The 22,344-nt window shown below is 32.8% G+C and overlaps 1 protein-coding gene across 1 annotated transcript in view; it reads left to right on the top strand.

Moving 5' to 3' along the window:
- SUGT1 (SGT1 homolog, MIS12 kinetochore complex assembly cochaperone) overlaps positions 1–21,141 on the top strand; it is a 41,067-nt gene extending 19,926 nt beyond the window's left edge. Inside the window, exons 6-13 of the mRNA XM_079136544.1 lie at positions 45–98; positions 613–629; positions 2,562–2,593; positions 4,159–4,255; positions 4,966–5,073; positions 13,477–13,567; positions 17,578–17,759; positions 20,275–21,141. Coding sequence (XP_078992670.1) covers positions 45–98; positions 613–629; positions 2,562–2,593; positions 4,159–4,255; positions 4,966–5,073; positions 13,477–13,567; positions 17,578–17,759; positions 20,275–20,376 — 683 coding nt within the window. The 3' untranslated portion in view covers positions 20,377–21,141. The remainder of the gene's footprint in view (positions 1–44; positions 99–612; positions 630–2,561; positions 2,594–4,158; positions 4,256–4,965; positions 5,074–13,476; positions 13,568–17,577; positions 17,760–20,274) is intronic.
- Positions 21,142–22,344: the final 1,203 nt, after the last annotated feature.

The raw sequence follows: 22,344 nt of genomic DNA, 5'->3' as shown, positions 1-22,344 counted from the left end.
TGTTGTGCCGATGGGTGATGTTATAGTTAGTTTTTTCTTTGTAGGTGCAGGTGCTAATTTCGTTGCCTGGATTAAAAGGTGTCAAGAAGCTCTGAATGGTAAGTATTTCATGTAGGCTTCTCATAGTCTTTCAATTCACAAAGAAATAAACATTTCAAGTGTTTTGGTTTAAACAAATTTGTTTTTAATCTTTATAAATAGTACATATTCTCTTAAATACTGAATTCAATGATATGTTGCTGTTTGTTTACTTTCCTATATGAAAAGGAGATTTGAATGTATTTCTATGAATATATCATGGTATTATTGGTCAGAAATGACTTAAGGAGGGCTGGGGTTGTAGCTCAGTGGTAAAGCACTTGCCTAGATGTGTGAGGCACTGGGTTTGATTCTGAGCACCACAAAAGGTCCATCAACAACTAAGAAAATATTAAACAAAAAAAAAAAAAGGAAGAAGGAGTCTAACGTGATTCCAAGTTACAAAAGTAGACCAATTTCTTTTATTTGAAAGATACAGAGAATTGGCTTTTTTAGTATGTGCTATAGAAATCATGTAACCTTTTCTATAAATGCACTGTTGTCTGAGAATGTTTCCATTTTTATGTTTTATAGGGTCAGAATCTGAGGTGGTAAGTCCATAGTTTTCATCCTTCATGTTTTTACTTCATATTAATTTTCATGTATCAAACATATTTGAGGTAGGAGTTGGGATGAGCTCTCTCAGTTAAATATTAAGCACTTCAATTTAAATACTAGTTCTTGTAGCAGCTGAAATAAAGTCATTTGAAATAATTATAAAGGTTTGTGTTCATGAAAGTTATTGGGCTCTTTTAATGAATTTAATGTGTAGGTTAAGTTAATTTGGTTTGTTTTAGTGTGATCGTGATGGTTATCTCCTATCTTCATTATTAAAAAGACATCACATTTAAACAATTGGAATCACTTGTGCAATTGTAGGACTTTTTATGATTGACTTAAAACATACAAGGTAAGTAAAATTGGAAATACTTATATTTAATGTTCATCATTGTTTTGGACATGAAACTCTTCAGGTCTTTTCAGTCATTAAAAATTAAGGCAGAATTGAGAAGTGGTTTTTATTTTTTAATCAATTTAGGCTAATGTATAACATACTTAAAACATGGCTAATGCTTTTTTAGTAGTAGTGATTTACTTATTTTCAAGAAAGAAAATTACATGGAGTCAGGATATTTGAGTGTAGTCATCTTTTTTTTTTTTTTTTTTTTTTTTTTTTTTGAGACAGGTTCTCACTAAGTTTCCTGGGTTGGCCTAGGATTCAGTATCCTTCTGATGATTCTTCTGTCTCACTATTCAGAGTAGCTGGAATTATAGGCATGCTTCATTACACCTGGTTCCCAGTTCCCTTTCTGGGCAATTACTTAATCTTTTGAGTACTTTGTACATTACCAAAGATTTACATCTCATTTTTTGAAAATTATATTATGACATAAAGTCACTTGTTTTTCTGAGATTTCTTCATGTGTAAACTGGAACTGAAAGAACTAATCTACATCAGACAGGTTATTGTGAGCTTCAGGCAAAATATGTGCATGCATAGTAACAAGAGCTTTGAATATCTACAAATGTGAGTCCTGTCTGCCCCTATGTATACATCCATGCTTGCCCATATTTCTAGGTGTGGTGGGTAGGGAATGAATTGGAAGAGGTCTTTAAAAGTTGACTTTTTACTTGCTAGTAGTTTTGTTCAGGTTTTATCATATTTAAGATTGAGGCTAGGACTGCAAACAGCAGAATGATGCATTTGGTTACAAAAAAACAAAAAAAAGAAGAAAAATACTTGGTGCGGTAACAAGTTGTAGTCTTAGTACATTTTATCATTGCTGTGGTTCAGTCTAGTATTTTCCTGGTATCAGGATAAACTGGAGTAATCTGTTCTAGTTAGTATCTTATCTCTACTTAATGTGATCTAGATGCACATTGTTACTCAGTCCTTTATACTGAAGAGTAATTCTGAGTTAGATTCAGACCTCTAGAGTAGTTTTTATTGATTTCTTTGATCCCAAACCACCTCTCTTCCCTTTTTTGTTTGGGGTCAGTTCAGAGGCATTTTTACTTTAAGCTAGAATGTTACACTGTTTCTTAAAAATGGTTTTTAAAATACTAACATTGTTGCTAGGATTGGACATTTTGCATAAGTAACCTTTCCATTCATACCTTTAGAAAAAAGTTTCTATTCAAATATAAATTAATGGGGCTGGAGTTGTGGCTCAGTGAGGCCCAGAGTTAGAGACTCAGCACCACATATAATTAAATAAAAGATCCATTGGCAACTAAAAAAAAATTTTTTAAAAATTTAAATTAATGAAATTATAAAAATGCTGAATATGCTATTTTATGTGAAGACTAATATTATTTAATGATACAGATACTATTGTTACATCTTTGAAGAAAATTTTCATGTAGTTATTCCATTATCAAAAAAAAACTAGAGTACTTAAAAGTTAATAGTACATGCATTTTAATGTACAGTTACTAAATTAACTTGTAAAAATCTTTCTCTTTCAACTTGACAAAATTAGTCTGCATCCCAGCGGACTCAATCAAAAATCAAGTAAGTGTTTCTTTTTCATAAAACAATGCTAGATAGATGTGCCTAAAGGGGGAGAGGAGCCTGTATTTTAATAATAAATGAGTCCTTACCAAATGGTTTTAAATTTCTTCTTTTTTTTTTTAAATTTGTTATAACCTTATGAAAAATTTATTTTTTTAAGACTGTGTACTGGTTAGTATTAATGTTTATACTTAAGTAAATTCAAGTGACTTCTTATCTTTGAAATGTCTCTGTTGCCATATTATGTTACCTTTCCAAACATGAAGGAGAACATCTTTCAGTTAAATTTGTTTTATGACATAAGTAAATAAGTTCATAGTAGGGTTAATAGACTTGTAATTGCCCTATGTCTTATATTTGAAGTAAATTTTTCATAGGAACATTCTACATGAGTTTAAAGTTAATATTGCTGAAGATAGCAATTACAATAATGAGTAAGCAAGTACCAAGTCTTTGATTTTATTTTTAGTTATTCATTAGCCATGCGTACCAATTGTATTCTTAGAACTGTAACAGAATCACAAGGCACTGATCTGGAGTTTTGCATCCTCACTGAATTTCAGAGGCAGACTGTGACATTCTTAAAGTTTATTTCTTTAATTCAGGTGCTTTTTGACATAATTACCTAAAATGACTTCAAAATGTTACAACAAAAGTTCATTTATGTTCTTTCTGGGGTAATGAAGAGTGAAACTCTCAAGTACTTGGTAACAAGGGACCTTGGCTTGCCTGTGGCCACGGTAAGGATAGGAATGCATAAGCATTAAATAACAATTATGGAATTTGGAGCATAAAATAATTCATTTGACTTAATAAATATATTGTAGAGTAGGCACTGTACTTGTTCCTGGGAATATAATAGTGGCAGGATGAATAGCTCTACCCTCAGGGAGATTATAGTCTTATTCTCATTTGAAAGTGAGGATTACTACATTTTTAGAGCTTTCAGTGTGCAAGGTATACATAATGATAATCTCTGTTTACATTGGTCTTCCCAGATACCTTAAGATTTGAAGGGGAAGATATTGTTATATGTTGTGCCTGGCAAGAGGGGTAAAGTTGAAATAACTGTAGTTTGAGCTCATTTGCCTCTTCCTGTGCTGAGGCCTGTTTACTCCCAGCTTCAGTGAAGAGCTTGGAGTGGTGGTGACTCCAGTTGACCAAGTCCACTGCACCACTGCTATTACTGAACTTTACGTGTTCTCTTCTGTATAATAGGGATAGAAGTGTTTATTTCACCTTAACATTAGGTGGAAATGAGAGTGTAAAAATATTGATAATGTATAATTAGTAACTGTTTAAAATGATTTTTATCTTTGATATTAGTTTAAGTGCAACTGTGTTAGAAAAAGATGTATGTATTTTAAGTCCACTGGAAAGGTTTGGATATCACCTACCTTACTGTTTTCTCCCATTAGTATAGATAGTAAAAAATTAGTTACGTTATAATCATTTTTGTGAATCAACAGCCTTTGCTATTTGGTTCCTGAGGGTGGAGCTCTTTATCAGACCAGTTTTTTCTTTTTTGAAAAACAACTAAAAAACAATTTCTTCCTTTTTAATAGGTATGATTGGTATCAAACAGAATCTCAAGTAATCATTACACTTATGATCAAGAATGTTCAAAAGAATGATGTAAATGTGGAATTTTCAGAAAAAGAGGTAATCTTTAAGCCATATTTTATATGGAGATTAAAAACTATTATGTGCAAACAGTGTATTGCAGAATAATCTGTTGCAGTTTATCAGCCATTTCTTCATGAGATAACATGGAAAATGATGAATAAAATCTGAAGCATTGCTATTCAGTTTGAGTTAAAAGTTTTGATAAGAGCTAAATATGCATTTTTCTCTTTAGATTAAGAATATAAAGCAGAACTTGGTTAACCAGTAAGATACGTGATTTGGTTACACTTACATGGTAGACTTCATGAAAAAGGTCTAGTTATTTGCTGTGTGATCTTAGAATTTACTAATCGTATTAAGTATGACGTAAAAACTTGGTTTCTAAGCATTTAGTAAAGAACCTATGATAGCTATTTAAGAGAAGTGGTTAGAATTAAATATTTTGCATAATAATTATTTATTTTTGCTACAAACTATCATTTTGCATTTGTGTGTTTTCTTGAGATTTAAATGTTATGTGTGATTAAATGTGATAAATACCACAAAATGTTATATTCTGTTCTTTAATTATGTATTTGAGAATGTACATGAAGAATACCACTGAAAGATTATTTTGAAATTCTTAAATCTGACAAACTACATAAAATGTTTAATCTGCAACATTGTCAAAGTTCTGTGTTCATTTAAATTTTTTTGTCATTTATTATATAAATTTACAAAATGTGTTGCTAATTTGTGTTCAATAGTTGTCTGCTTTGGTGAAACTTCCTTCTGGAGAAGATTACAATTTGAAACTGAGATTGCTTCATCCTATAATACCAGAACAGAGTACGTTTAAAGTACTTTCAACAAAGGTGAGGCCATTGAAAAGGTTTTCACCAATAATGTTTTCAAAATATAGAAGTACTGGTGAACTAATCATCTGTGTGATAATAAGCTTGTAAATCCTGTAAATTAAAAAGGACAATTGCCAGATGTGGTAACCACCACACTCCTGTAATCCCAGAGACTCCAGAGGCTGAGGCAGAAGGATCACAGTTCAGGCTAGCCCTAGCAATTTATCGAGACCATGTCTCAAAAAGGGGAAAGAGGAGCTGCACAAGATTTTATATTTTATATTTTATATTTTTATTTTTTATATTATTTTATCAGGATTTTCTTATCCCCAAAATTTGAATACAGTGGGATGTAAAACTACATAGCCTGTGTAGTGTTTGTGTACTTATTAAGAGAGCCAGAATACTTTCCAATAAAGATTTTAGGGCTTGGGTTGTGGTTCAGCAGTAGTGCTCTCATCTAGCACATGCAAGGCACTGGGTTCAATCCTCAGCACCACATAAAAATAAATTAAATAAAGATATTGTGTCCAACTACAACTAAAATAAAATTTAAAAAATAAAAAGATTTTAAAAGTGGATATAATAGACAGTTTATAAGATTTGACATTGATAATGTCTCTTCTGAAGAACTTGTCATTTGGTCAGTTTTGATATATAAATAATTCTTTTATCCTACCTCATGCAATTAAAAATAGAAACTGCTGTAAAGATAAGTCCACTTTCTTGTTTTATTTTTAGTTCTGCTGAATTTTAGGTTAGGTTACTGTGAAGGAACAGTGAATAACAGTTTAAGTATATAATGTTTTGATTCCTTTGTACTTTCAAAATATAGAATTAATATTCATAAGATATTCAAACATCATTTGGAAGAGATAGGTAGTAGTGAAATTAGGAGGAGAAATATTGAATTAAATTGAATATGTAAAAATCTGACTGTCTCTTAGCTTGCCCTGTGAATTTAGTCTAGTCATAAACCAGGACTAAGTTTTCAGAATCTGTATAAATGAGGGTTATGGGCTAAAGGAGCTCCAAAATCCTTTTACTAGTAAAATTATATGAAAGTGTATCATAAATGAGATAATGAAAATGAATGATATAGGTAAACTTTTTCCATTAGTATATGGTTTTTTATACACAAATCCTGCAGAAAGTTACATTATTAACTCCTCTAAGTTTTAAGTTATAAGGACATGTGAAGTTTTCTATCACGGAATAGGATCAGGTCCTCCTCTGTCCTGAAGAATGATAACCAGGCATACAGAAAAGACAGCTACACAGGTTTGGAGCAAAAAATGTGAAGTAGTATTTTACTCTAGTGAAACAGGGATTTTGCCCTTTCAAAGTTTAATTTGAAGATTGCCAAATGTTAAGCTGGTTAATTATGCAGCAGATACGGAACAACTGCTTGAGACAATAGGAAGTCAGAAAAGGGATGAAATCTCACCAGATTTCATTCTATCCCTTGTTCTACTCATATAATGTAGTACTTGTTCAATAAAAGAATTCTGAGTAATCTAGCACAAAACACTAGATAGATTTGAGAGGAAGACAGGTCAGAAAATTATAAATTTGATATTATATATTTCTATCAAGATTCTTAGTGCATACCCATTCAAAGTAATTTAAATGTAAATTAATTTGTATGAATAGGTGATAAATAGCTTAAGAACTTTATTTCAGATAACTAGTGTTTGAAACACAAATGAAGTTTGTATTTCAGATCAACGGTGAATAACTTTTTTGTATAAGTATGTTCCATGCTCTTATTTTTATTTGCTAAACTGGGCAGCCCTTTTTCATCCCATGCATTTAACATAATAGGTGCTTAGTAATATTTCTTTAGTGACCAAATGAATCTAAGTTGTATTCTGATATTAGCCCTATGAAGTTACCAGGTTGCTTTTATTCTTAGTTTTACAGGGGGGAAAAACTGAGGTTCAGCAATTTCAAATGTTTTCCCCAAATTAATGTAGTAACTAAATGGTTCATCCTGGCTCAGGAGGGCATACTCTGACTGCCAACCGAAGCTAGTGCTACTTTGCTTAAATTTTTCTACATTCTGGATTGAAAACTTTAGATTCTAAAGCAATGTATCCTAAAAGGAAGATTATTTTTCTTGTTCTGATCTTGTAATTTCCATGTTTTAAATATATTTAACTGTTGGGCTGCTAAACTATACATATCTTAAAACAAATACATCTATAGAATTTGTCCTAATTTTATTTTGAAGGAAATAAGTGATGAAATCTTTTGAGTCCTTTTCCATTTTTGTACAGCAGAGGGAGACAGTGTTATAAAACATGGAAAATGAAATCAGTGTTAGTGATGGCAATTAAGGAAAAGTACAGAAATAATTTACTTTTCGTGTATTCACGTGTCTTGAATGTATTTTGCATGTTCGCATATCTTGAACCTTTTCATAAATTGAGGAAATGATGCATTTTGCTTAGGAGAATCACTTAAAATAAGATTCTGTTAAAGTCTAGTTTTAAAGGAACTATTTCTTTTCTTTAAGAGTCCTATTTTTCCCCACCTTTAAGATTGAATGAATGTTGCGTATCTGTGTGTAGCCAGTTACTTACTTGAGGGAAAATAATTTATGATCAAAATAGGAAGAGGTAGTATCCTTAAACTAATGAAATAGTATTTAAGTGTAGTATCTAGTACATTTTTTCTAGCCAGAATTTTTTTTTCAGTATCTTTGCTAGCTCTTTCTACCATTACATAAGCACTTATGGTTATGAATACTAGTTTACATGTCAGCCTGTTGATCCACTTTCTAAAATTAAGAAACCATCCTTTTGTTTCATGATGTTAATTTCATGACATCGCTGGTCAGTCTCAGGATTATGATTCAGTATCAGCTATATTGTGAAACGTTCTTAAGAATTAGAATTTTCAATTCTTGGGGTAAGTTTGCCTTTATAGAAATATTTGTGTATTCCTATTTATACTCTTTTTTTGGGGAGATACTAGATATGCAAACATGTGAAATACATTCAGGACACATGAATACATGAAAAGTAAATTATTTCTGTACTTTTTCCTAAACCTAGGGGCACTTTACCACTAAGGTACATTGTTAGTTTAAGACAGGGTCTCACTCAGTTGCTGTGGGACTAGCTAAGATGCTGTGAGTGACCTCAAACTTGTGATCATCCTGCCTCAGCTCCAGATTCACTGGAGCTCACATGGCGTGAGCCACCATGCCCAACTTTATTTTTAGTTTTAAGTAATTTTTTATATCATATAATACAAAAACAAAAGTTTATACAATATAAAAATTAAAACCTGGAACCATGGTAAATAAAAATTATGTTTTTACTTGGAGACAAAATAACCCTTGTTCCCTCTTGACCCACTAAAATTCAAGAAGTCTTAGAGTGAATTCCTTTTCTTAATGATCATACAAGCAAGAGAATATATAGAAAATTCCAGAGATAATGTAAAGGGGTATAATAATGTTGGGGTATCTGGGCATGGTACTTGTGTTTTTCTGAATATGTAAATGTGGGGATGTTTGATTATTGCTTTGTTTTGCTATTAATAATGGAATAACAGTGAGATGTTGTGTTTTGTTTTTACTGAATTAGTTACTGATGTCCACAAATTGGAATGTATTCTTGCTGTCTTTTCCATTCATGCATGTTCGTATATTTTAAAAAATATTTTGCCATATATATTGTCTCTTGCTGCCCTTTAAACTTATTCATTATGACTTTTTCCCCCCTATGGCATTAAATGTTCTCCAACAAAATATTTTACTGTGTACATATACTGTACTTTATTTATCCAGTCCTGTGTTGTTTGACCTGTGCAGAATTAAAATAGTTAATTGACTGTGTTTATCACATGCTAGACACTGTATTGTATATTACAACATGTAATTTTCACAATTACTCATTGTATGTATTTTTCTTACTAGTTTAGAGGTAGAAGAACCAAATCCAGAGATGTTAAATAATTTGCCCAGGTTTTTCCATGTTTATGATGATGATGATATTTTCGATTGCATTCATTTGTTATATGTCAGTTATAGTGCTATATTCTTTTAATACATGATATTTAATCCTCATAAGAACCCTACATGGTATAGGCACTATAATTTCCATTTCATAGGAGAAACTAAGGCTCACTGAGATTAATTTACTTGCTTGTAAGTAGTATATCCAACAAGTAGCACCATTTTGTGATTCTAACTACACAATTGGTTTTGCCCCATTGTCTATCTCTTCTTTTTTCTGAAGAAATAAGTAAAAAATCTAGCTGAAAAGGTATTTCAAGCAAATTATTCCATAATTTGGTTCTCTCATTTCTAAAATATGGATGATAATCTCCTTTTGTAGGGTGGTTTTATTAAATGAGATGACCTGTGAAGCACACAGGGTATATAAGTGCTCAATAAATGTTACTACTGCTATTATTTTTTTCCTAATTACTTAGATTTTTATTGAGGCTATAAAAAAAGTAAATACATATAGAAATTTGGGAAAGTATGAAGGAGCTGAGAGAGTAGTCACTGAAGACTCATCACTAATGGCATTTTAATATACTACCTTCTAAATATCTCTCTGTTTCCTAGTATATGGGTCTGTCGCTACACACTATTTGCCTGGGCCTCTCAGAGACTTATTTGGGTGCCAATTTGCTGCAGCCCTCTCATCTCTCATCCGCCATCATTAATTAAGGAGATTCCAGGTGTGCAGGAGCAATAGGGGATAAAGGAAAGGCAACAGACACACACAGGGAGAAAAAACTGGGGCCAGGTGGGTAATCAAGCCCTGGAGAGGCTTGATTGACTCCAGGGCTAACTCAGCAAGTTTATTATATACATTTCATCAAAAGGTTATTTGTGGGAAAGTTTTCAGCAAAGCAGACAATCTGAAGAGTACTGACAAGACATTGGGGTAATCTTTTGCTCAGAATTCTCTATCCCTGGGAGAACTGCTAAACTCAAGGCCTTGACCGATGGAGCCCTGTCCCCCTGGCCAGGTTACCATAGCAACTGGGGCAGCTTGACCTGCACCTCCACACAGTCAGCTTCCAGCATAAATGCAGCCCCAAGATTCAGACAAGCTGTAATTCAAATCACGCTCTCCACAATTATGTACACAGGGATTTTTCGTTGTTTATAAGAGAACAAAAGGTGTTTCCTTATGTATCAGCACAGTGACTGGCACTCAGTAAATACTTGAATTAAGTAGTTAGAAATTTGCCTTTCATTAGTATCTTTTGTGTTTTAAAGAATGGCTATAAAGTGACCTAAGTGAACCTAGCTTTGTTAGGCCTGTAATCCCATCAGCTCAGGAAACTTAGGCAGCAGGATCACAAATTTGAGACTAGCCTGGACAATTTTAGTGAGACCTTACTCAAAACAAAATTTAAAAAGGGGTGGGAATGATACTGGAGAACGATAGTTGTCATATTACATTGTTATATTGTGTGCATATATGAATATGTAACAATGAATTCTAATGCTGTGTGCAATTAGGATGCACCAGTTAAAAAACTCCGGAAGAACTAAAGGGCTAGGGATGTAGCTTAGTGGTAGAGTGCTTGCCTAACATGCATGAGGCTTGGGTGGAATCTCTAGTACGGTAGCTAGGGAAAAAGATTTTGAGTTGTAAGAATAAACAAGATGTTATCAGTCTGACCTCGAAATTAATAAGATGTATCAGTGTGGCCTCCAGGATACTGAGCTACTGCTTCAGTATTGGACAGTGTGTTTGTTCTGTTGTGCCAATTAAATTTGCAAAGAGTTGAGTAAGAAAATGTTGGGAAGACTACACTTTGAGATAGGGGCACAGTTATTTAATAGCTATAATCTTGAGGCATGTGAATCTCACAAGTTTGCCAGTAAATTGCCTTAGTTCTTTAGACTCTGGAAAAGATTCCTTCACTGCTAGTCTGTAGCAGTAAGTGCTTTTTAAGAAGCCAGTATCTAGATGCTGTGATTACTTAGGAATAGTAGTGGCTTCTTTTTAATCTGAAGTTCCTTTCATTGAGAAAAAAAGAAATTCTCAGAGGTGCACAGGAGTTCATACAATGTTGAGAACTGATGTAGGGATTCTTGCTAATAACTTGTGAATACTGCTTTGGGATATTATGGTACCTTGAAAACCTTCCCTGTGCATATAAGAGCAACTTTTAAGCAAATGGAATATTTAGCTTTTAAAGTATTTTTTACTTAAATAAAATAGAATGGCTTATTAATGGGTTACAATAAAAAAATCTCTGAAATTGAACTGTAATATTAGAAGTATCTGCCAGAAACATGAAGACTTCAGACTTCAGTTTTAAGAGCATAAGCATTGAGAGTGAAGTAGGTAGGAAAAAGAATTCACAGAAAATTATTCCCCCACCCCACCCCCGTTTTCACCTTTTAAAAAACTGCTTTACATGGTTTATTACGTACTGCTATTTTAATGAATGGATTAAGTATAATTTCAGGCTTAGGTCAGTTTGTCTCACTTGAAACAGGTTGTTACTAAGAGTTTTGCCTATCTTTATAAAGACCTTTTTGTTCATACTGCACAATTCCTCAGGTTACAGTGGCTTTCAGTAAATTTAACTGCGAAGTATGTGCTGCTCTTGAAGTGAAAAAAGGAACTTTTATATAAAAGAATGCATGTAGCATAGGAATATGAAGTGTGAATATACTTTAGTATAGTGATGTACAACACTGCCATCTGGGCTTTTTATTCCAGTTGAAAGTCAAAGAAGCTGGATGGAGTTAGAAGAAAGCTTACCAGGAATTGCCAATTTTAAATGAGTTATCTGATTAAAAAGAAGTGAGAGAGCAAAAGGGTGAATAGTCTGCTCCTTGTCCCCCACTTTCCTTTACAGAAGTAATGATCCTTTTCATAAAAATATTAGAATGAAAATTCTGAGTCTTGATTTAATCTGCATAATATTATTTGGTGCTGTTCACTTTATTTACCCTGAAAATGCTGATTTTTGCCAGGCTAAAAATGGAGGCAAGAACATTATTTGAATACGGAAAACAAAAGGGTAGATATGACTGAGTATGTTAGGGATAATGGTAGATACTGGGGACAAGCCTTGATGAGAATACTGTTAGCTTTTCTTTTTTCATAAATGAACTTAGTTTAACATTTGAAATCTCTGTGTATTACTCTTTTTCCATCTAGTTTTCACTGCTTTGGCATAAATTCTGGACTTGACAGATTGGTTTTCTTCATACTCCCTGATGGACTCTGGCCTTTCATGCCCCCAGAGCTCCAGTTTTAGGCCATTCCCTTTGCTTCTGGAGATTGAGTTACCCCTTCTATCCTTGCAATTGTGTCTATGTCTCAACATCCTTTAAACTGCATGAAACCTTTGCCTTTTACAGTTGACTTGATTTCCTGAGCTTTTGACATTTATTTGCCTCTTTTGCGACTTTTAAGTAGCTCATATATTTCCAAATGGTCAAAGATGTGTCATTAGTATTTTTAAAATCCTCCACAACCTTGAAGACTGTATGTATTCATTGTGAGTGTTGAGTACAGGTTGAATATTCCTAATATGAAAATTTAAAGTTCAAAATCAAACACTTTTTGAGTGCTGACATGAGGTCATGAGTGCAAAAGTCACTCCTGGCCTTATGTTACAGGTCGCAGTCAAAGTGCACGTTCACTAAATATTGTATAAAATTAGTTTCAGACTATGTGATTAACGAATACATGAAACATAAATGAATCTCACGTTTAAACTTTGGTCTCATTCCCAAGATATCTTACTGTATACATACAAATACTCCAAAATCCAGACTCTGACATACTTCTGGTCTCAAGCATTTCAGCAAAGGGGTTCTCAACCTGTAGTTATTGAATGAATGGTTGTTAAAAATATATATATATATATTAGCATGAGTTGTATTATTTTTATACAGTACAGTAAATTAAAGCAGGTTAGTGAACATGTGAAAACAGCAAATTGCTAAAGAATTGGGTTTCTCAATGATGGCATTATGGACATTTGTGGCTGGATATTTCTATTGTAGGAGGTTTCCCTATATACTCTAGGATGTTTAGTAGCATCCTCTGGTCTCTACTCCCTGGGTGTCTGTACCACTCTTTCCCTTACCTGTGTCATGACAACCAGCAGTGTCTGCAGACATTGCTAGCTGTCCCCAGGATGGCAGGATCATCCCTGGTTGAGAACATTGCTTTATAAGAAAAGTAAGCTTTTAGGTCTCAGGATTCTTCTTAATTGTAGTGTTTATGTCATTTTTTGAAGGATGAATTTTAACAGGAAAAAAAAAACAAAATAAATATTTTATAATTCTTCAAATTTAGCCTTGTATAATTTAAGGAAACTGTCACTTATAAAACTTCAATGACTTAAGAAAATTGCATTTTTACTGTTTTATTTATTTTACACTTGATAATGGATTTTATTTGGTGTTTCCTCTAGATTGAAATTAAAATGAAAAAGCCAGAGGCTGTGAGATGGGAAAAGCTAGAGGGGCAAGGAGATGTCCCTACATCAAAACAGTTCATAGCAGGTTTGTTTTCTGGCCTTGATAAGCTTTAAATTCATATTGTGTTGTGTGGTTGAAATTACAGAGTAATGAGCATTCTTTTTACTTCTATTATTTATATTTCCAAGATAAGATACATTGAGTATAATAAGGTTGCTGTGTAATGAATACAAAGTAGCCTTTCTTGTGACTATTCTAACTTCCTAAACTCTAAGAATACAAATGAATGGCAGCGAAATCCCAGAGGAGTTAGGATTGTTCATCATGTCAGTTTATGACATTATTCGGAGGGTGTTTGCTTTTGTTTGTTGCCCTTTCTTATTGCTGCTTTTTGCATTGTAAGTGAATTAGTTTGTTGTGCTGATATATTTTCTCCTCTTCCCTATTGCTCTCTCTTGTTTATTCCTTTGTGTTCCTTCTATCAATATTGTCAACTCTAATTGCCTGGAATTTCAGGGCTTCATTGAGTAAGGTTTCTAACCCATTTTACTATATTATTAATTTAGAGATGGATACAAATAGTAATAAGTGCCTAAGAAAAGCCTAGGAGAAGAGAGGAAACTAGGGTTGATTGGGTAACACTTTAAGGGATGAACAGCATTGTGTTGAAGTCAATTGTAAGCACATACAATAAACAGATAAGCATTTTTCTAATGAAATAATTATCTGCAGGACGCTCTTAGAACTACAACCTAAGATTGTATATTACCGTAATAACCTCATTAATGAATGGAAAGACATTTCTTTTTGATGTATTAGGTAATGCTCTGATTTGATGACTGAATCAAGTTAATGTTGTGTCTCAGCTGCTTTCAGATTTTGCCTACTTCTGTTGCAGAAAACATATTTCCTGTGGCAACTTTCAGAAAATGAGTTCTTTGACGGAACATTTATGTGTGCATGTATTAGCTTAGAAGTGATTTTAGATGCATACAGAATTTGCAAAATAAGAGTTCCCACAGATCTTTACTCAGTTTGCTCCAATGATAAAATCTTAACTAATTTGAGGTGTAATTAGCAAAACCAGGAAATGCGTACTAACATAATTTTTAAGGGGCTACAGTATTTCTGGTTGATAATTGTAAGACAGTAAAAATGTCACATGCTTCTTTTGTGACTGGCTCTTAACAGATTTTTGAACTGATGATTTTATGTAGTGCAAAGCTTCTCTAAGAGTAGTATCTCACAGTTATAACAACAACCATGTATAATAGGCAGCCCCGTATTATTCCTTCTGTTTTACAGGCTCAGAAAGGTTAATCAACTTGCTCAAGATTACCCAACAACAGGTTTCATTGTCTAAGACTAAAATCCAGGTCTTCAGAGTGTGGGTTTTGTTCTGTTAACCCCATGTGTAATACTGTCTATTGCTGTATTTTCAGCATGGAAATAATCTCTGCTGGCACTGAGTATCATTGTAGTTATTTGATATTATAGTGAATGAGAAAAGAAATTAGGTTACTTAGATGGTTCATATACCATCTCCATGGGTTAAAAGTTTTTCTGAGATTAAAAATCAAGGATTTTTAGTGTTACATTTATTAAGTTTTTTCCTAAATTCAGTACCTTAGATATTCAAGATGCTATTCTTCCTCTGCTGTTACGTTTTTGTAAGGTATTAATATGCTTGTCAGATTGTTGTGTACTGCAAGGTGGAGACTGTAGATAAGGGCAAGTCACTTAACCTATCTGAGCCAGCTTTCTTATCTATAAAGTGGAGATTAAACCTCTATTTCCATCCTTCCAGGGAGTGAGTATTAGAATTAATTAAATCCATGTTTCCCTGGCACTTAACTTACCATAGCATGCATTTTTTTGTTTTATTTGGTTACTATTGAAAATGTACAAAGGGGGGATTTCTAATAGAGGGAAGATGGATAGAGTTTTTAGAACAGTATACCTGCCATGAATAAAACCATGTAAGGTCTTAGGTTTTTTTGCAAGGATTTGTTTTGTTTTAATAACTTAATTATTGCAAATAGTCAGTTTTATTGTTCATTTATCACAATAACAGTAGATTTGTTTTTCTGATATAGTAATTTTTGTAAAAAAAAAAAAAGTGATTCAAAAAAAGTAAATTAAAGGATGATAATAGTACTAGCACACACAGACATGGAAAAAAATTATAAAGTTATTATATGTAAATGAGTGGTGGTAAATTCCAAACAATATGAAGAGAGAGAGGAAAAGAATTTCAAGTAGATAGTGAAAATGCATAAATGTCTTAAGGAGAAAGAGCTTGGCATGTAGATATAGAGAAAATGGCAGAAACTCTTTCAGCTTTTTCATTGCCGTGACCTTGGGTTTTGTTTTGATGGCAAGGAGGAAATTGGTTTATAGGTGTAAAGAAAGGATGAAAAAACAGGATGAATGTTAGTAGTTTCTCAACTGTTTTGAGAAAAGAAGTATTAGTGGGGCATTCCTGGGGGAGGAGGAGATTTAGATTGTATTAGCATGTAGAAATAGAGAAATTTCAAATAATGATTTTTCAAAGCCTCATAGTTACACTGTCTAGTACAGTAACTGCTGACCACATGTACCACGTGAAATGTGAGTAGTCTACATTTAGAACGTTTAGTTATTTCTCAACTGTTTTGAGAAAAAAGAAATATAGTGGGACATTACTGGAGAAGGACATTTATATTAGTATTGATATGTAGAAATAGAGAAATTTCTGCTTTGAGATGTGCTAATGCATAAAATATGTACCAGGTTTTTGAATGAAAAAACATTTAATTTTTTGATTCATGTTGAAGTGCTATTTTATATGCTAGATTAAATAAAATACATTATTAAGGTATATTTTACCTGATTCTTTTTAGTAACACTCCTAGAAATTTTTAATATATAAATTTTATATATGTAGCTTACATTTGTGGTCATCATTTGTGTCTTCACTGGATAGTGAACAGGGCTGCTCTTATACCTACTAGGTCAATTATTTTTAATTATTCTTTTGCCAGAATCTTCATTCCTTTGATCTTCTGGGCAGCCCTCGGGGGCAGTGCCATGAGCCTCTGGGCCACTAACCTTTTCTATCCTGTAAGCAGCCTGTTTACCCCAGTATACTCTACAAATACTCTATCTGTAAATAAGTAAATAAGGTATTTCAATTTTAAATATTATTAATCTACTGTTGAAGCAATCCTATTTTTAATGTGGGGAGAGAATGGAATCTCAACTCACTGTTGTGGCATAGGTGATTATACTTTGTTTATTTCTACTCTGAAAGATAATGTAAGATTCTTAGAAAACCCACATTTTTATGTTATATTTTGAGTTAGGGTCTCTCTGTGTTACCCATAGTAAACTCAAACTCCTGGGTTTAAGCAATCCTTCCTACTTAGCCTTCTGAATAGCTTCAGTTATAGGCATTTGCCATTGCACCTAGTTTCTAAAAACATCACTTTTAATTTTTATTTTTTGGTGTGTGTGAGAGATACTGGTATTAAACCCAAGAGCCCTCTGCCACTGAGCTACATCTGAAGCACTTTTTAAATTTTCTTAACTAGGGTTTTCCTAAATTGCTGAGGCTGGTCTCAAGCTTGTTTCTTTCTCATCTCCCAAGTTGGTGAGATTACAGGCATGTACCACCACACCCAGCAAAAGCCACATTTTTAACATTAAAATCTTATTTATAAAATAAATTTATTAAGCATCTTTTTTAAAAAGCTAATACTTTGATTTTTAGAATTATTATATCATCTTTGTAACTTTTACAAGTTCCTATATGCTTCACCCAGTTTCTGTTATTGTAATGAAGAATTAGTTTTTAATTTACTCTTATATAATACACTGAAGATTTACACTTTTTCTTCACTCAACAGAAATGCTAGATTTTACATTATTCTGATATAGTTTTTAGAAGTATAAGTCTGGTTATTGATGTATATATCCAAAAAAGCACCTATTGCAAAAATGCAGTTTGGTGAACTAAACTGCTCAGATGTTCTGTTTATCATGGTCAAAGTATGCATATTCTTGACATAATCAAAACATGTCAATTAATCACTTCTGTCATTTTCACTTCATAGATGTAAAGAACCTATATCCATCTTCATCTCATTATACAAGAAATTGGGATAAATTGGTTGGTGAGATCAAAGAAGAAGAAAAGAATGAGAAGTTGGAGGGAGATGCAGCTTTAAACAAACTGTTTCAACAGATCTATTCAGATGGTTCTGATGAAGTTAAACGTGCCATGAACAAATCATTTGTAAGAACATGACCTGTTTTTTTTTTTTTCCCCTTCCCCAAGTGTTGTGGGGGAGTGAATTTTAGGCATTTAGACAAGAAGGTAATTTGAGTACAAATTACACGTACTATGCTGGGAGACCTTTTTGAGTAGACTTTGTCTAAATGTTTCTTGCTCCAAACATAGAGTAATCGTTGAAGAAGCTGAAAACTTGTAGAAGCTATGAGAAACAAGTGGTTTATTCTGAATTAAATATATTTGTATTTTTAAATAAATGAGGTAGAGTTGGAAGGCTAAGAAATGCCATGGTTACAGTTATTGATAGGGAATTACCCTAGTTGAGTCTGTCACAGTAGCTCTGTTAGCTTCTATTTATCTCCTAGAATCTCTTGTCTCAATGTTAGAGATGAAGAATATAGAGGGGAAATTTCCAAACTATGTTTGACTAGGGGAAAAGTACACATTAGTTATTCATTGGGTTAATGATTTTACTGTTGATTAAGACAATTCAGGCTTTTGCTAGGGCATCATGAATACCATCTGAATTAGGCCTCAAACTCTGAGATTTAGTGACAGTTCATCACTGTAAAACTATGTAAATTAATTTTCTTGAAGATTTAATCATTTGACTTTTTCAAAGAGAAATACTTCAATCTTCCCAGAAAGGAAGTCTTTTCTCTATTAACTTTTAAAAGCATGCTAGATAAAATGGCAGCATGTCAAATCAAAGACGTAATGTAGATTCTGCATACATTTTTATATTGAAACTTTGATAATTTTAAGGAAACTGTATATACTTATAAAACTTTGACCTTAAACTTGTTTGTCTTGTGCGAAAGCAAAGCAAAATACTCTGCCCTCTATGATCTCCCAATTTGAATAAAACCAACATGTACAAAATAATCATAGGGAAATACTAGATTGCACTACAACCTATAAGGAAAGAAGGAGAAAATTAAGTGTCAACAGTGAATATGACCAAATTATAAACTAAATTCACTTCTTTCAGTTTTATAACTTAGGATTCTCTTACAGGTTGTTTATTAAACAGAACTTGTATATAAATACCTACAGCCCTCCCCATGGATTTTGCATCCATAGCTCAACTAATTGTTCTAAAAAATAGCGGGGGAGAGTAAAATCCTGATGTTAGGATCAAAAGGCAGCCATTAAGAGACAGTGCCATTTCATGTCTGGAGGATTGAAAGATGCAAAATTAACTGAGTGGAGAAAAGCATAAGGAAACTGGAGAGGCCTTATGTTGAGTTTCCATTGTAATTACTAGAGTGTATAATTTTTGTATGTTTGCCAGTCAGTCCACTGATTTTTTTTCAGAATGTTTAGAATCTAATAATGAACCTTGTTCTCTGTTGATCCAGGTGATTGCATTTTTATTGCATCAAGATAACAAATGTCATGGTGTTTTATTATCTTTATATACATTCTGAAATAAATGATTAGGTATTTTTTGTCATTAATGCAAATATCAATGAGTGTATTTACATAAACTTAGTGTTAGGTTAGTCACTTGATGTGGATAGGTTTTTTCCCCCTTAATGTTAACCCACTGACTACACCTCTTGATAAAATGTGGCCTCTTGATAAAATCATGATGGAATCAGGAGATGTAAGAAGCTCCTGCTAGTGTAATATGGCATATTGATTTATAGTAAACTTAGGTACCTCTAATGGTAAAAAGGCTAGTATAGTAAACACATAAACCAGTAATAGTGGTTTATTTTTAAGTATCATGTAATGTACTTTATTTTATATGCTGTGCTCTTATATCAATGGCAGCACAGTAGGTTTATACCAGCATCTCCTCAGACACCTGAGTCATGTGTCTGCTATTGATGTTATTAGGCAATAGGAATTTTTTAGCTCCACTGTAATCTTATGGTACCACTGTCCTATATATGTAGTTCATTATAGACAAAACATCATTATATGGCACACGACTGTATGAATATGTTACGGTCATTGTTAGACAATATATTCAGTAGGTGATTAAGTAGATAACCAGTTCTTCACTGAGATACTGTTGGCTGTGTTTATGTACCTGGATTTTAAAAAAAATTCAAGAGGAAATTTGTATGCCTTTAACACAGAGGGGAGTGTTAATTAGAAATCCTTGAAGTTCTGCTTAACTAGTATAAAAAGTTTATTTTGCTTGGTCATCACTGTCTTCAGTTAAAAAAAAAAAAATTACAGCATCACTTTTCTTTTGAGGGTGGTTTTTCCACATATACCTCTGTTGATTAGCAGAGGGGAACATGGTGCTTGATGTGGTAGGGTATGTGTACACAATACCCCTACCTAATTAATTATTCTAGAGTTTCCTTTTTAATTTTTCATGGAATTTGTTAACTTCTCTGAAATGCCTCAATTTAAATAAAAATACTATTTTGAGTTTATATTGAGCTGTAGATAATAGCCTATATTTGGGACTGTAGTTAGAACAGTTTTAGGAAAATAATTCTATTTTGATTATATTAACCAGGAATTGACCTATTTTTATTTATTTTTTTTATTGCAGATGGAGTCTGGTGGTACAGTTTTGAGTACCAACTGGTCTGATGTAGGTAAAAGGAAAGTTGAAATCAATCCTCCTGATGATATGGAATGGAAAAAGTACTAAATAAATTAATTTGCTATCATTGTATTGCATATACTCACCTAATGCCCATTGTGTATTGGTATTGCATTCTTGAATTTTGAACACTGAATATCGTTTTGAAAGATCATACCTCTTTACCTCTTTGTGCTTTAGAAATTATTTTCCTTCAAGTGTTCTAAGAGTCTAATGAAGAACGAAGATCACATTTTTATCACTTCTGTCCTTAAGGATTTCAGACATGCTGAAACTGAATGAATTTGCTGCTAGATAGATAAGTTCTGTCTAGTCGTGAGAGTGAAGAAATCTTTAATGGCATATCTTGGATTATTGCCTTATTTTTGATGCAGTATTCTGTTAATAATTTATTAAACCTGGCAACTTTGATTTAGCATAAATTTTTCAAATTCAGTGTTATATTGTGTTTGCTTTTAAAAACTGCTTTTGAATGGAGTTGTAAATACAATTTTTCTATGAAGAAGTTTGGTTTATTTACCTTAAGTTTTTAATGAGAAATTATTTATCACAGGAAATTCCCATTTAGTTCTTTTTATGGGAAATATTTGTAATTGCACTGAGATTTTGGTACTCCAAAGTCCTGTATAAAATATAGATCCTTGAGTTTAACCCACAGCAAATTTATAGTTAGGGTCATCTGTGAAGTCAAGGCAAAGAAAGATCTAGGCAAGCCCAGCTTCACTTGCTTTTTTTACCACAGCGGTATTCTTGAAGTTATAGCAGTGATGGAGTTTATTACTTTTTGTGGGTTTTTTTTTTCCCCTTCTTGTTTTTAGAAAATCTCTGTTCTTAAATTCCCATGATTACTTGTTTCAGTGGTTTATTGGTAGCTACTTTAAAGTAAATTAATGTGTGTGTGTTGAGCATTTACCCTGTGCCTAAAAACTGTAGATACTAAGGGAATACAAAAACTAAAAGACATGCTTATTAATTTGAGATCATAATGTAATGGAGAAAAAGAATATGAACATTCATGAAATAATTACAGAATGCTTGCTGAGCTCATTGTAAATATAGTTTTGAGATGGAAAAACAAAGGATTCTGTGATTAAAATCCTTTAGTCTAAGGTATTATAAGGTGTAGGTCATAGATAACATAGATCTCATGTTGTGTTCTCACCATAATTTTTTTTAGCCTTTATGCCCTAGAGGTTGGTCTCTGCTGGGTTAGATATGACTGACATTTTTGTGATAAGACACTGGAAAGCTGAGGGTAGGATGAGTGAGAAGCAAATTGACCTTTATTTCAGGTATCTACCTGAATATCAGGTAGACATTCAGCTCCTTCCTTCTATTTCTTTATGTGAGATATAGGAGAGTACATAAGAAAAGTGATGATGAGGCGATTCTAGATAATGTTCAAACCTGTTGTTAAAACTTGTTTAAGCATTCTGCAGTTGTTGCTCTTCCTTGTACCCTACAAGCTCCTTTTTCTGTTCTTGGAGTATACCTGTTAGCTAAATTTGCTTAATGTTGGCAGGATTCAGGATTTTGCTGGGCTAAATGGAATTCCTAATATATATATATGAGACTAAAAGCATTATTAAACACATCTGATCTAAATATGTTAGATTTGTAAATCAAGGTAATTTTGAGAAGTAGGCCAAACTGCTGTACAAAAGTACTACTCAGGTTCTGCTATTATTTCACCATTCTAAATGATAAAAATTTGTAAGCTTGCAGAAAGTTTAAAAACATTCTGATTAAGAGCCTCTTACTAAAGTCCTTATTCTCTACTAATCTCAAAGTACCTATTGATTGGTCTCATTTTCTTTCTATATTCCTGTTTCCATTTTTCAAATTTTAGTTCTCTTAATGTTCTAAATTGTTTCTTCAGAATGTACTTTTTTCTGCCTTAGTGTTTCTTTTCCTCTTTCTAAGGTTAAGTTCTGGAATGTAATTTATTTTTTTTCTAAATCATAGTGACTTTGTCTCTTCTGGTTTCTGTAATAATTTGCACCTTGATGACTTTCC

Source organism: Sciurus vulgaris (genome assembly GCF_902686455.1).
Source record: "Sciurus vulgaris genome assembly, chromosome: 4".
Lineage (NCBI taxonomy): Eukaryota > Metazoa > Chordata > Mammalia > Rodentia > Sciuridae > Sciurus > Sciurus vulgaris.
The sequence above is the reverse complement of the archived record's forward strand: the minus strand, read 5'-3'. Positions and strand labels throughout refer to the sequence as shown.